This window comes from Cyprinus carpio, chromosome A3, assembly GCF_018340385.1.
Source record: "Cyprinus carpio isolate SPL01 chromosome A3, ASM1834038v1, whole genome shotgun sequence".
NCBI lineage: Eukaryota > Metazoa > Chordata > Actinopteri > Cypriniformes > Cyprinidae > Cyprinus > Cyprinus carpio.
In genome coordinates, this window is record NC_056574.1 from 7,916,081 (window position 1) to 7,928,080 (window position 12,000).

Below are 12,000 nucleotides of genomic sequence, written 5' to 3' on the forward strand. Positions count from 1 at the left end.
CTTCCACAGTTCATGGTGTACGTCTGGTGGGAGATTTGAGAATCATTGTCCTTCTGTCTGAGTGGTACTTTACTGTAGCACTGCTGGTTTTGTCTGTTTGTGAGTATGACTAGGGAGATTTTTCTACTTCATGTATATATCATTCATCATGCTGTTTTTTTTTTTTATATTTGCCGTATCAATGCATTAACTGAGGGTGATCAGTTGTGACTAATCCTCAAATCTTTTTCTCTCTCACATCTCAGGGAAAGCTGTGAGCACAGAGGCTTCTCAGGTGAGTTTGTATGATTACATTTGAATTTGGTTTATTAATACAGTAATTTTGAATACACTGACTTTTAATGTGGACAAAGTAAAACTATAGAAGGATGTCATGTAAATACTGTTTGAAATATGCACTTTCTTCTAATTGCAGATGCAGTCAGATTATAATGGGACTCCTGGTACAAAGTATACCAGTGTAGATCTGAACCAGAGGACAGAAGAATCCCATGAAATGGAAACTCTGAGAAACGTAGCTAGGAACAGTGAGGAGCATTAAGAAGAGGAGATCAACTAACAGTGAACTGTACTGTTTATAAGATCTGACTGAACTTTTCTCATTGGGCAGGTTTTCATGGTATGAAACATTTCAGATGGAAAGACTGGCAAACATGCCATTTCTTTGTCTGTGTAACTATTAGCAGCAGAGACTGTTGCACATAATACAGCGGTATGGGCTGGATGGTATTTTTATATTCAAGTGGTGCTGTGCCATTGATATTGTGGTATGTTATGGTTGTCAAACTATGCTGCATTCTACTTTAAAGTGAATCAAGTACTTGAAGTGACCTAAAAATACTCAAATTTGTATATTTGTATATTTTATTTGTATATTTTGTATATTTTTATGCATTTTAAATAATTCCCATGTAATATGTTTGGTAAAATTTTCATTTAATGTAATTTGTTAAGATATGTACATAGATTTCTCGTCTTTGTCTTTGTTTGTTTATAGCTGACTTTTCTTTAAAATTGCTCGGAGCACTTACAGCAATATTTATTAAAGCAATCAGCATTATTTTTTTGCTGTACCAAAACCAGTATTGAGAAATATTAAATTTCACTGTAACTGTATTGTGACCACTCTTTTTTTAAGGGTCAGGTGTATGTTCTGGCTAGAGTAAGCTCCAAAGTGGATCCAGAGTTGAATGTATAATATTAACATTGTCTTCTCTCAGTTTTCTCTTTCACTGATATTTTTCTATGAAACATGTTCTAATCTACATTTTCATTCTCTGTGAGATGTTTGTTGAGGCACATTGACTTCTGAGATGGCGTTACTGTATATATGACAAGATTAATGATATTCTGCCTCATTCTTCTGATAAATTTGGGAGATATGATCTTAAATGTAGACCTTTTTCCAACTGTAGCAGGATATTGCTATACATAGATTTATTTTATGTAATAGTATTTTTTTTCGTACCAAGTTCAAGCACATGATTCCATGTAGTATTAAAAATGTATGTCAAAATAAACATTTTGTAATAAATTACTCTGCCTGTGCTTCCGCGAATGTGATTTCCATTTGAGATGAAAATGTCATGAAATATCAGATGAACAATGCCAAGCAGAGTACTTGTGATTTCTGAATAATTCACTGACATTATAAAGTGTGTCTAGAGGTTAATGCACTCATGTCATGATAATTATACTGTATTCTGCCTAACCTGAGGTGAGCGGGAAATCATGTTCATTCATAACTTTATCAGTGGACTGACTGATCACATAAATAACTCATATAAATCAGGAACATAAAGCAAAAGATTGATTACTTAACCACAGGATTGTGTTCTGACTTTATATATGTATCCTGTGTGTGTTAAAAAACAAATAATTCTCTGAGTTCAATAATCCAAACACCAAGGGGAAATTTTACATCAGGCAAGTGAGTGCCTTGGGTGCAAATAATCTGACATAACCTGCTACTCATACACAGCTAAATTGAGGTTAGGTTTCAAAATAGATTGTTTAATAAATCGTATTGTTATGCATGTCTGTTCTTATGAGCTGGTAATGGCCGCGTGCCCCCGAGAGGCAGGCCTGAAGGGTTTGAACATTTTTATTTATATATTTTTCGCGCCATTGGCTGGCTGCAGTACAGCTCATAAGTCCCGCCCCCTCCATGTAAACGAATGGGACTTGAGTCAAAATTAAAATAAATAAATAAATGACGCTTCCAACACAGTTTTATCAAAAGATGGTTTTGATCATTCAAGGTAGTTGTCATTACGCTAATATATGTTAAATTGTTAGTTTTTGTGAAAATTCTGATTTTAACTAGTAATTTGATGCTATAAAAATGTGGCTTCACCTCATGAAATTTTATATATATATATATATATATATATATATATATTTTATATATATATATATATATATATATATATATATATATATATATATATATATATATATATATATATATATATATATATATATATATAATTAAATTCCAGGAGAGAAGCATTTGTTTAATGAAAATTGGATAACTTTAACTTGTTTTTTTTTTTTAAACATCCCTCATGACTCTACTGCGCAGACTCTGGCTCCAAATGACGTAATTTACGTAGCGGCCATAATGACTTGTTTTAGCTTCACTGTTCTATAGTGGAAGAATAGGAGACGCTTCGTCCATCTTTTTTTACAGTCTATGGGAGAGACACGCTTTGCTTATTAATATTAATTTGGTCATGTAAAAGTTGCTTCTCAACCATTCTGTGGGGTCCAGTATAACGCAATGAATATTCAAAATAGAACGGCTGGTTCAGCCAATCAGTTAGGACAACCGCGACAACGTCAGATTACGTAATTAATATTCATAAGAGAAGACGGCACCGAAGCGAAAGAGCGAGGGTTAGATATGTGAAAAACATTTGCCTGTTTACCGTTTTTAATGTAAGTTTTGTCCTTGTGAACATGCGATATTACCCCTCTTACATTTTAGTAGTATAAAAATCATTTTATATGCCTTTCATATTGTTGTTAAACGGATAGGTGTGCTTGTGTATACGTTAGTTGTTGTTTACCGAACGTAACGTTATATTTCAAAGAGTTTCAGTCATAATGCCTCGGAAGTGTGTATTTGAGTTTGCTGTTGCCTTTAAATGAAGTTTTATCTGTCTTATTGAGCAGTTTTATGAGTTTTGAGTAGTTAGGAGTGGTCACAACTAACCAAAATAGAAAAGTATTTCTTTCAAGCAACTCTTCGGCGTCTGTGTATTTTCACTGTGGGGAAGTAAAGATCAGGCCTACAGTCGACTGTAAAGTTATTTTAAATTGATTTCTTCAAAAGGGTGTTTTTGGTCAGTAATAATGAGCAGTTTGTCGTGGAGCTGATGGTGTTTGGCCGGTTGTTGTAATCCGTTTAACACACGAGCTGCTCTCGACTTTCTTTGAAAGTCAGACTGATGACGTCACATATTTCACACATCATCAGTTTCACCAGAGCAGCGACAATATGACAATAACGAGTTATTGGTCTGAGATGCATTGTCGTTAAAGTTCTAGTAGTTGTTAATGCAAATCAGACAAATACTATACACAAAGGGCCAATATTAAGGCTCTGGGATTGATTTTCAGGGATATTTTTATTTTTCCTATTGCGAATTTGTTCTGGTTCATATTTTTTAGAGAAAGACTTCATATTAGTCATTCAGCAAAACCCTATGATAGCAAGGTGTATCTGGCAACTACATGTCTATATGGTCTTTAAACCCATAACTATAATTACATATAAACATGATCAAATGTGAATTAACAGATAAAGATAAAATTCACTTCTGGGCAGTGTTTTTTATTTATTTTTTGCCCATCACATCTGGTGCATTTTATTTTATTTCTTTCACTGTTCTGACATTTTGCCCTGATCCCATATAAGTTAAGCAGAACAATCTTTCTTTAAAAAGTATGTTGTTCTCTGGCTTTAAATTGTGATCTTGTGCTTATCATATTCAACTTTGGAGTGTTATTATTACACTAAGAAGAGCATGATTTTATGGTCAGCTTTTTTTAAAATGTTTCAGGCAAGAGATTTGGTTGTCAGTATTTGTCTGTAACAGGATTGCTAATCATAGCGTTCAACTTAAAATGATAGTTCACCCAAAAAATGAAAATTCTGGGTCACACTTATTTGCTAAGGTCACATTTCGCTTTTATTTATCAAATCATTGACTACTTACTTTTGACTCCTAATTTGCCGCTTTATTAATAGTTAGTAAGGTAGTTGTTGCTTTCGTTAAAGTATTGGGTAGGATTAGGGATGTAGAATATAGTCATGCAGAATATGTGCTTTATAAGTACTAATAAACAGCTTATGTTAGTTTATGGTGTGTATTGGTAATTATTCATTTAATTAGAATTCATTAATTCACCTTCATGTCGCTCCAAACCCATAAGACCTCAGTTCACCTTCAGAACACAAGTTGCTTGACCCCGCAGACCACCTTCAGAACACAAGTTAAGCTTTCTGACCCTGCATAGACAGCAAGGGAACTACCACATTCAAGACCCAAAAAGGTATTAAGGACATCATTTTATTAGTCAAGGTAGAATAGTTTTTGTGCACAAAGAAAACAAAAACAATGACTTTATTCAACAGTTCTTCTCTTCCCTGTCAGTGTCCGCTGCCCTTCACAAGAGTAACACGACACATTTTTTTTTTTTCACAGAAACACTGATCTTATGTGCCAAAGGTTGATTATCGATTGATTCCCTGTCTTGCCATCCTAAACAGAATGGAGAACTCATCTAAAGAAGAGTACAAGATCCAGTCGTTCGATTTGGAGACACAGAAACTCCTCAAAACTGCCTTGAAAGGTTATCATCTTGAATTTGCAGCAGTTTTGCATGACATATTTTACTGTTAGGTTCACAAATGTTGTTGTTGTTGTTCTCAGACCCAGGTTCAGTTGACCTGGAGAAAGTGTCCAATGTAATAGTGGACCAGTCTCTAGAGGACCAGATCTTCAGCAGGGAGGCCGGACGCATCTGTTACACGCATTGTCCAGGTAAACAAACGCGACCGTGTGTGTAGCTTGTAGTTTGTTAGGACTGAGTTGTAAGCATATGACTGACTTTTATGCAGGCAGAGGCCAAAACAGACCAATGGGAATGTGTTTCAGCGTAATCTTCTGAACCGACTGCAGCAGGCATTTAAAGCCAGAGAGGAGACGGAAGAGATCCACTCAGGAGTGGGTTTGCCTCGTGTCCTTCATCTGCAACATCTTTGACTACCTCAAGGTGAAAAAAGCTGCCTCTCTGTTTTAATGCATAAAGGAATAGTTCATCTAAAAGGAAAATTTAATCACACTCAGGTCATCCAAGATGTATCATCACCAAGATGTTTGTTTCATCATCAGAACAGATTTGTAGAAATGTAGCATTACATCACTTGCTCACCAACAGATGCTCTGCAGTGAATGGGTGCCGTCAGAATGATGTTTTTATCAGCTGTTTGGACTCTCATTCTGACGGCACCCATTCACTGCAGAGCATCTGTTGGTGAGCAGCTTTGCCCTAATGTGTTCTGATTAAGAAACCAACTCCTCGTAATATTATTTTTGGATGGTCTGAGGGTGAGCCAGTTCTCAGCAAATAAAAATTTTAAGTTCACAGTGTCTCATTTAAGAAGGCATGTAGGGTAACTAGAATTAAAATCCATATGTAAATTAATTTGAAAGTGAAAAAAAAGTGAAAGTGACGTGACATTCAGCCAAGTATGGTGACCCATACTCAGAATTAGTGCTCTGCATTTAACCCATCCGAAGTGCACACACACAGAGCAGTGACACACACACACACACTGTGAACACACACCCGAGCAGTGGAGGCAGCCATTTTATGCCGCGCTCGGGAGCAGTTGGGGGTTGGAGTGCCTTGCTCAAGGGCACCTAAGTCGCGGGTATTGAAGGTGGAGAGAGAACTGTACATGCACTCCCCACCCACAATTCCTGCCGGCCCGAGACTCGAACTCACAACCCTTCGATTGGGAGTCCGACTCTCTAACCATTAGGCCACGACTCCCCCACAAGTGCTTTGAAGTGCTTACTAACTTTAAACCTAATTCTCTGTGCTGCAGGTGAACAACATGCCCATGATGGCCCCTTTTGTGCAGCCCGCCTATGACTATTTTGTTCAGACTGGCCCAGTCTGATGCCCTGCAGAATGAGGGAGGAGGTGAATCTTGAACATTTGTTGTTAGTGGTTGACTGAAATGGATATATGGACTGATTGAGTAAATAAATTAGTGTTCATCAAAAAAATGGCAAAAATGAATTTTTTCGGTTTCATCAGAAATTAGTTTGGACGGCCAAAATCATTGACCACAAACATTAATTGACGTTTAACTAGAGCTTCTCAGATGACATGTTGTGACTGTTTATCAGTTATTAATCCATTAGGTTTCTCCTAGATCGCCAGCCTCTTGAGGATCAGTGGTTTCTGATATTTCAGGATTTTTCTGACACCTCACTATCTCTTCATCATTCATGTTTAATCTTACCCAGATGTTGAAGTTCTCTCCTTATCTCTGTCTCAGGTGGACTGTCTGGTGTTACAGTTGCAATCAGATCGAGATCAGCTGGGAGAAGATGAACATGCAGCTCATGGATGAGCTGGGTTCAGTCTGCTGAGGGGATGGATTCTCTCCTGCAGGGAGGACCTGAGCTCCATGGGCCGCCTGCTCCTGCTCTCGAGATCCTTGAGTTTCTCGCGGGGCGGGAGGCTGGTCTCTCAGCCAAACGCTCAGAAATACTACTACAGCCGCAGCGGACGGACTGAGGCCTCCACCAATCAGGAGAGAGAAACAAGAAGTTAACGGGATGAAATTGCAATCCATAGGAAGCAAGTGTGGAGGTTTTATTATTCTTTCATATTTACCTTTGATGAAGGCTTGGAGGTTCACTAGGTATGAGGTTTGACATGAAGTGAAGAGTGGTCAAGTTTAGAAGTAAGTACTGGGTTTGGGTTTGCTTTTTGACTGTCTAAAGTCAGCTTGAATTGATGTGAAATTCATCTTATTCACTTTCATAATACACATTCCTGGTTTTATTCTCTTTCGTATTACTCAAAAAAAGAAAAAAAAAAAGCACAATTCAGAATTTTTTGGATCAAAGTTTTATAACTTCTTCATCTCTGAAATGACACCCAAGGCTGCTTGGGGTTTAATCGATGGTGCTGGTAGCATTTCCCCAGTCGCCAAGTCATGCAATCTTTTTCCCCATCAAGATTTAGCAAACACAAATCTGTAAATAGTAGTCCATGTTGTAATGTTACAGAAATATGTTAGTGTCCCAGCATTCCCTATAGACAAACTATTAATACGTCTGATAATGCAGTTCATTCATGGTTAAGCCTATTTACAAATCCAGTTAGTAGAAAAAAAAATGTTATAGCTAAAGGGCTTGTTAATGCTGTTTTTTTTTTTGTTTGTTTGTTTTTTTTTTTTTGCCACAATCACAGTATATTTAGCCATTGGTCACAGATCTTTAGACATTTTAGTTTGAAAGTGAATGGAGTTCAAGTACATCTCCATCTGATCATTGAAGTGTTGCAATAGCAGCATTACAATCATGATTCATTTGATTTAGGTCTTATATTTGCGTCAAGGGCTATAATCATAACACCAGAGATGATGAGATGGTTTTAATATCAATATATTAAATACAGTTTTAGTTGTTTGATTTTCTTAAATTGACTAACAAATGATATTTGCCTCAGTAGGAAGGACAGCTATTTCTATTGTATAGAAAAGATTACTCTATATATTTGTTCTATAATATGTCTTATAAGATTTACTTCTGTGATAAAGTCTATGTTTTTAATGAACCAAAACCCGTTTATAAGAATCACATTTAAATACAATGTTTCCTTAAGAGTAATATTTTTATACAAAGAAAAGTAGACTGTATGCATATCCAACAACACTTCTACAGGTGCTGGATTAAGACAAAACGTCATAAGTGTGCATACATTTTCACAGCTATGACAATATTTTTTTCTTATTTTGTATCATTTCAATCTGATGAAGATCCACTGGACTGAAATGTCAACATGAAGTCAGGTGATTCTGGTCAAGTATAAAAAGTAAGCTCCTGTGCAGCTGCTTTTGGCCTCACTGATTCCTCGGGCTCTTGCAGATTAGACAGTGACTTGTATAGTTGTCTTGATGCCACAAGTTTCAAATAAAGAAACAATGAAATGTTTTTGTGCACAAAGTTACAATTGAAATCTGAAAAATGTGTCGTAAGATGTGTCTTAATTTGTTTTTTAAGACTCAAAAGTGCAAATGTGACTTCTTTAGCTTTATTTACTTTCATTCAAGAACAAACTGTATTTCTGAGTCAATCTCCTGATGCCGTCAGTCCAGAACAAATCACGTCTGTGGGTGAACTAGGAGTTCAGATCTCCTCTCTCTACCACCAGCGGTAGTGTGCATATGCCCTGTTGGCTCCGGCCATCTTGTGAAGGTCGTATTGCGCTTTCACCACGCTTTCCTCGTTAGTAGTTTAAGGCGGCCAGCAGCTCCTGCGAGAGTTTCTCAAATTACATGTGTGTGTGCGGCGGTGCTTGTTGTCTCTGCATTCTGTGATCATCCACTTCATGGCCAGAAAACGCCGCCGATTATCTGTGAGAGGGATGGGCACCTTCAGAGTAAGATTCAGTATTTGATATACTGTTATAGAGCTTCGATGTTGTTCCTGGAGCTTGACCATATTGTTTGTTTTATGGAAAAGATCTGCTTTTGAAAACTGCAATTGTGTTTCACAGAAGAAAGCAAGTCATGCAGGTTTGGAACCACATGAAGGTGAGTGAATGATTATAATTTTTCACTTGTTGGATGAATTATCCCTGTAAACATAAAAATCACTCTGGATAAAAGGATAAAATTTCAAAAATATTAAACATAAATATGGTCTTAAATATGTGTAAACTTAAATCACCACAACTTTGTGCATCTTAGTTGCTGTCATTAAATTGTATTTTCATATACAAGTAATATATTAGTATATTGTCTATCAATCACATCAAGATATCTCAAGATATTTCTATCAGTGTTGGCTGTTTACAACCCCCATTAGTTGAACACTGATTCTAAGTTGCATATCCACAATCATCTGACTAGATTATCTCTGAGTTGTTCCCTGACCTGATAAGATTTCCCTCCTTTCTGAACACTGGCCAGGCCGATGATGGGTTTGCAGTTCTCCAGGGCCTGCTGGAAGACGCTGTGTGGACTGCACTCGATCTCTTCTCTTGGCTGCAGGAGATTTGTGGTATTTCTCCACCTGTTTTCTCTTTATAGTCTCCAGCGTCTAAACGGACAAGTGTATGCTAGCGTAAATTTGGAGTATACATATTCTGTAAACTACTCTTATGCTCAAGGTTGCATTTTACTATTAAAAAAATAAAAACAAGAATATTGTGAAATATTACAATTTAAAATATATATTTTTTTTTATTATATTGTAAAATGTTATTTATTCCTGTGATGCAAAGCTGAATTTTCAGCATCTTTACTGAAATTATTCTAATATGCTGATTTGCTCAATTATCAATAATGGTTCATATTATTATTATCAGTGTTTTGCTGCTTAAGAATGTATCATACATAAATATCTTCAGAGTTCTTTGATGAACAGAAAGCATTTATTTGGAATTGAAATGACTTTGGCAGCTCATTTGCTGAATGTCTTTTTTTGTTTTAAGAAGTCTTTCTTACCCCTGAACTTTTGAATAGTAATGGATCACAGTTTCAAATTGTTAGCAAAAAAAAAAAAAAGAAGCAGCGCAACTGTTTTCAACATCGATGGGAAATGTTTCTTGAGCAGCAAATCAGCGTATTAGACTGATTTCTGAAGGATCACCCACCAATGTGTTGCTTAGATGGTACACCTGAAGACTGAAGTAATCATGTCTGAAAATTACCTGTTTGCTGATTTTGAAAACTTTTGTTTTGTACTATCAAAGGAATAGGTTTTTATTTTAAAATGTATTTAAATAGCATACAACTTTTGTTTTGTACTGTCCATTATGGATGAGGTATTTAAAAACTGGTTTGAAAGGGGCATAATGACCACTAATGATCTGTCAGTGATGATGAGTTTTACTTTTGTTTTGTACTGTCCCTCAGTATCCCCAACTTTCGACCCCCTGAACTTCATATTGAAATTCCCACATTCAAGTCAGATATTTTGTTCATTGTATATTTGTTATTTTTGAAAATGGTACATATTATTCCCTATTGGATGTTTTTTTTAAGTTTGAACCATGCTCAAAACATTGTATCTCTGTCATTTATGACCTGTATCTAGTTCATACATCATCATAAAAGTCCGCCCTGATAGAATGTAAGATTCTTTATTATGTTAATGCTAAACATGCTATGATGTAATGTTATTTTTTTTGTTATTTTTATGCTTGATATGATATAATATTCTGTTATTTTTGTGTTTAATGTGTTCGGTGATAGAATAGTGTAGTTGATTTCTAAAAATGTTGTACCATGACCCTCATCAAAAAAACATAGGATTTCGACCTTTAGATCACTTTTGCGATTTTTTGGCATGAGTGGTGAACAGTGTTGGGTACATGAGTTTTATGACCTTGAAATCTCTGGCAACCCCTTCTAGTATTATAAGCTGGTTGTGAGGTACTTAAATACACAATTAAGCTAAGCACCACATTTCCTTGTTTTTTTTGTTTTTTTCTCTGTGTTAAAAAATCGAATAAAAGAAATTTGAAAATTTATCTTTCTCTGTGTGTGTGTGTTATTTCAGGGTTGATTGTGCATGGTCCCTCTGGTCCTGTGGTTGCTCCTCTGGGATCTTCAGTGGTTTTGCTCTGTTATGTTGATGAACTCTTAGTAATGGAGGATCTGGAGGTGGAAATGGAGAAGCAACAGACTCAGAGACTCTGGTTCATTTGTATCAAGATGGTGAGAGTTTCCATCAAGAGGTCCAGCAGCAGCAGATTTCATTATCATGATAGAGCTCATTTCTTTTTACTGATCAGATTCAACATGGAAACTTCTCCCTCCTTCTGGACAATCTGAGAGCTGAAGATGAGGGACGATACACATGTAGAGTTTACAGTCAGCAGGGTTCTGGAGAAACTGTGGTTCAAATAAAAGATGTTGGTGATGTACATATGAATTTTTTCCCATCATTTTCCCCATATATGATTTTCCAAACCCTTTAACCGTATATAAAATTTCCCTGCCGTGATATTTTACTGTTCGGGAGTATTTACAAAACAGACTGGGATGAGTCCATATCTGTGTCTCAGGGTGAGGATACCTGAGCTGCTCTGCGTGGACCTCAAGATCACACCCACCACACAGCAGGCCATGGAGAAAACAGATGGGAGATATTATTCTGGCCCTGCTCTTCCAAAGCAATGGAGACTCTTACCAGATTCATCAGATAGACAATACAAGTAGAGCTGAGCTCTTCACTGCTGAGATCCCCAAAGGAAACTTCTCTCTCAGACTGAAGAGTGTCAGAATTGAGGATAAAGGAGTTTATATGTGTTTAGTGTTTGCTGGAGGACTTTCAGCCAATGCAACTGTAGTACTGGGAGTGGGTGAGTCAACAAACAAGGCTGTAAAAAATATAAAATAATGTCTATTTGTGGCATATTTAAATAGACAAGCTTGTTGGCAGTGGCAATTTTCATGAACTCTGTCCACAAATCATTAGAATATACTGTACTGCTGTGGACACTGTATGAACAGTATTTGTCATTATTTATTTGCATTTGGTGTAAATGAGGTGCTATTTTTTGCTATTTATACTATATGAATCCATTTAAATAATGAATTGTATTAATAGCAAACCTCCTGATTATTTCTCTATAAAAACAATGACTAAATACACCAAGTTGGTTCAGTGCAGTTACAGTAGGTAGACATCCAAAACGTCACTTCTACCGCCGCTCGTACCGCCGCCGCGGCGTCCG

General features: G+C 36.5%; 2 protein-coding genes and 1 pseudogene across 2 annotated transcripts in view; 2 read left to right on the plus strand and 1 right to left on the minus strand.

Annotated features, from left to right (window-relative positions):
- Positions 1-2,514: 2,514 nt before the first annotated feature.
- On the plus strand, positions 2,515-6,859 carry LOC109058445 (MIF4G domain-containing protein B). The gene is given in 10 exon segments (XM_042715709.1): positions 2,515-2,940; positions 4,778-4,860; positions 4,941-5,045; positions 5,107-5,212; positions 5,214-5,283; positions 6,122-6,169; positions 6,171-6,219; positions 6,558-6,625; positions 6,627-6,659; positions 6,662-6,859. Coding segments are annotated over 9 exon segments (759 nt in total). The 5' UTR covers positions 2,515-2,940; position 4,778.
- Positions 6,860-7,960: 1,101 nt separating this feature from the next.
- LOC122135630 lies at positions 7,961-10,205 on the minus strand (annotated as a pseudogene).
- A 704-nt stretch (positions 10,206-10,909) lies between these two features.
- LOC109062954 overlaps positions 10,910-12,000 on the plus strand; it is an 8,920-nt gene continuing 7,829 nt past the window's right edge. Inside the window, exons 1-3 of the mRNA XM_042715727.1 lie at positions 10,910-10,978; positions 11,056-11,179; positions 11,335-11,625. Coding sequence (XP_042571661.1) covers positions 10,910-10,978; positions 11,056-11,179; positions 11,335-11,625 — 484 coding nt within the window. The remainder of the gene's footprint in view (positions 10,979-11,055; positions 11,180-11,334; positions 11,626-12,000) is intronic.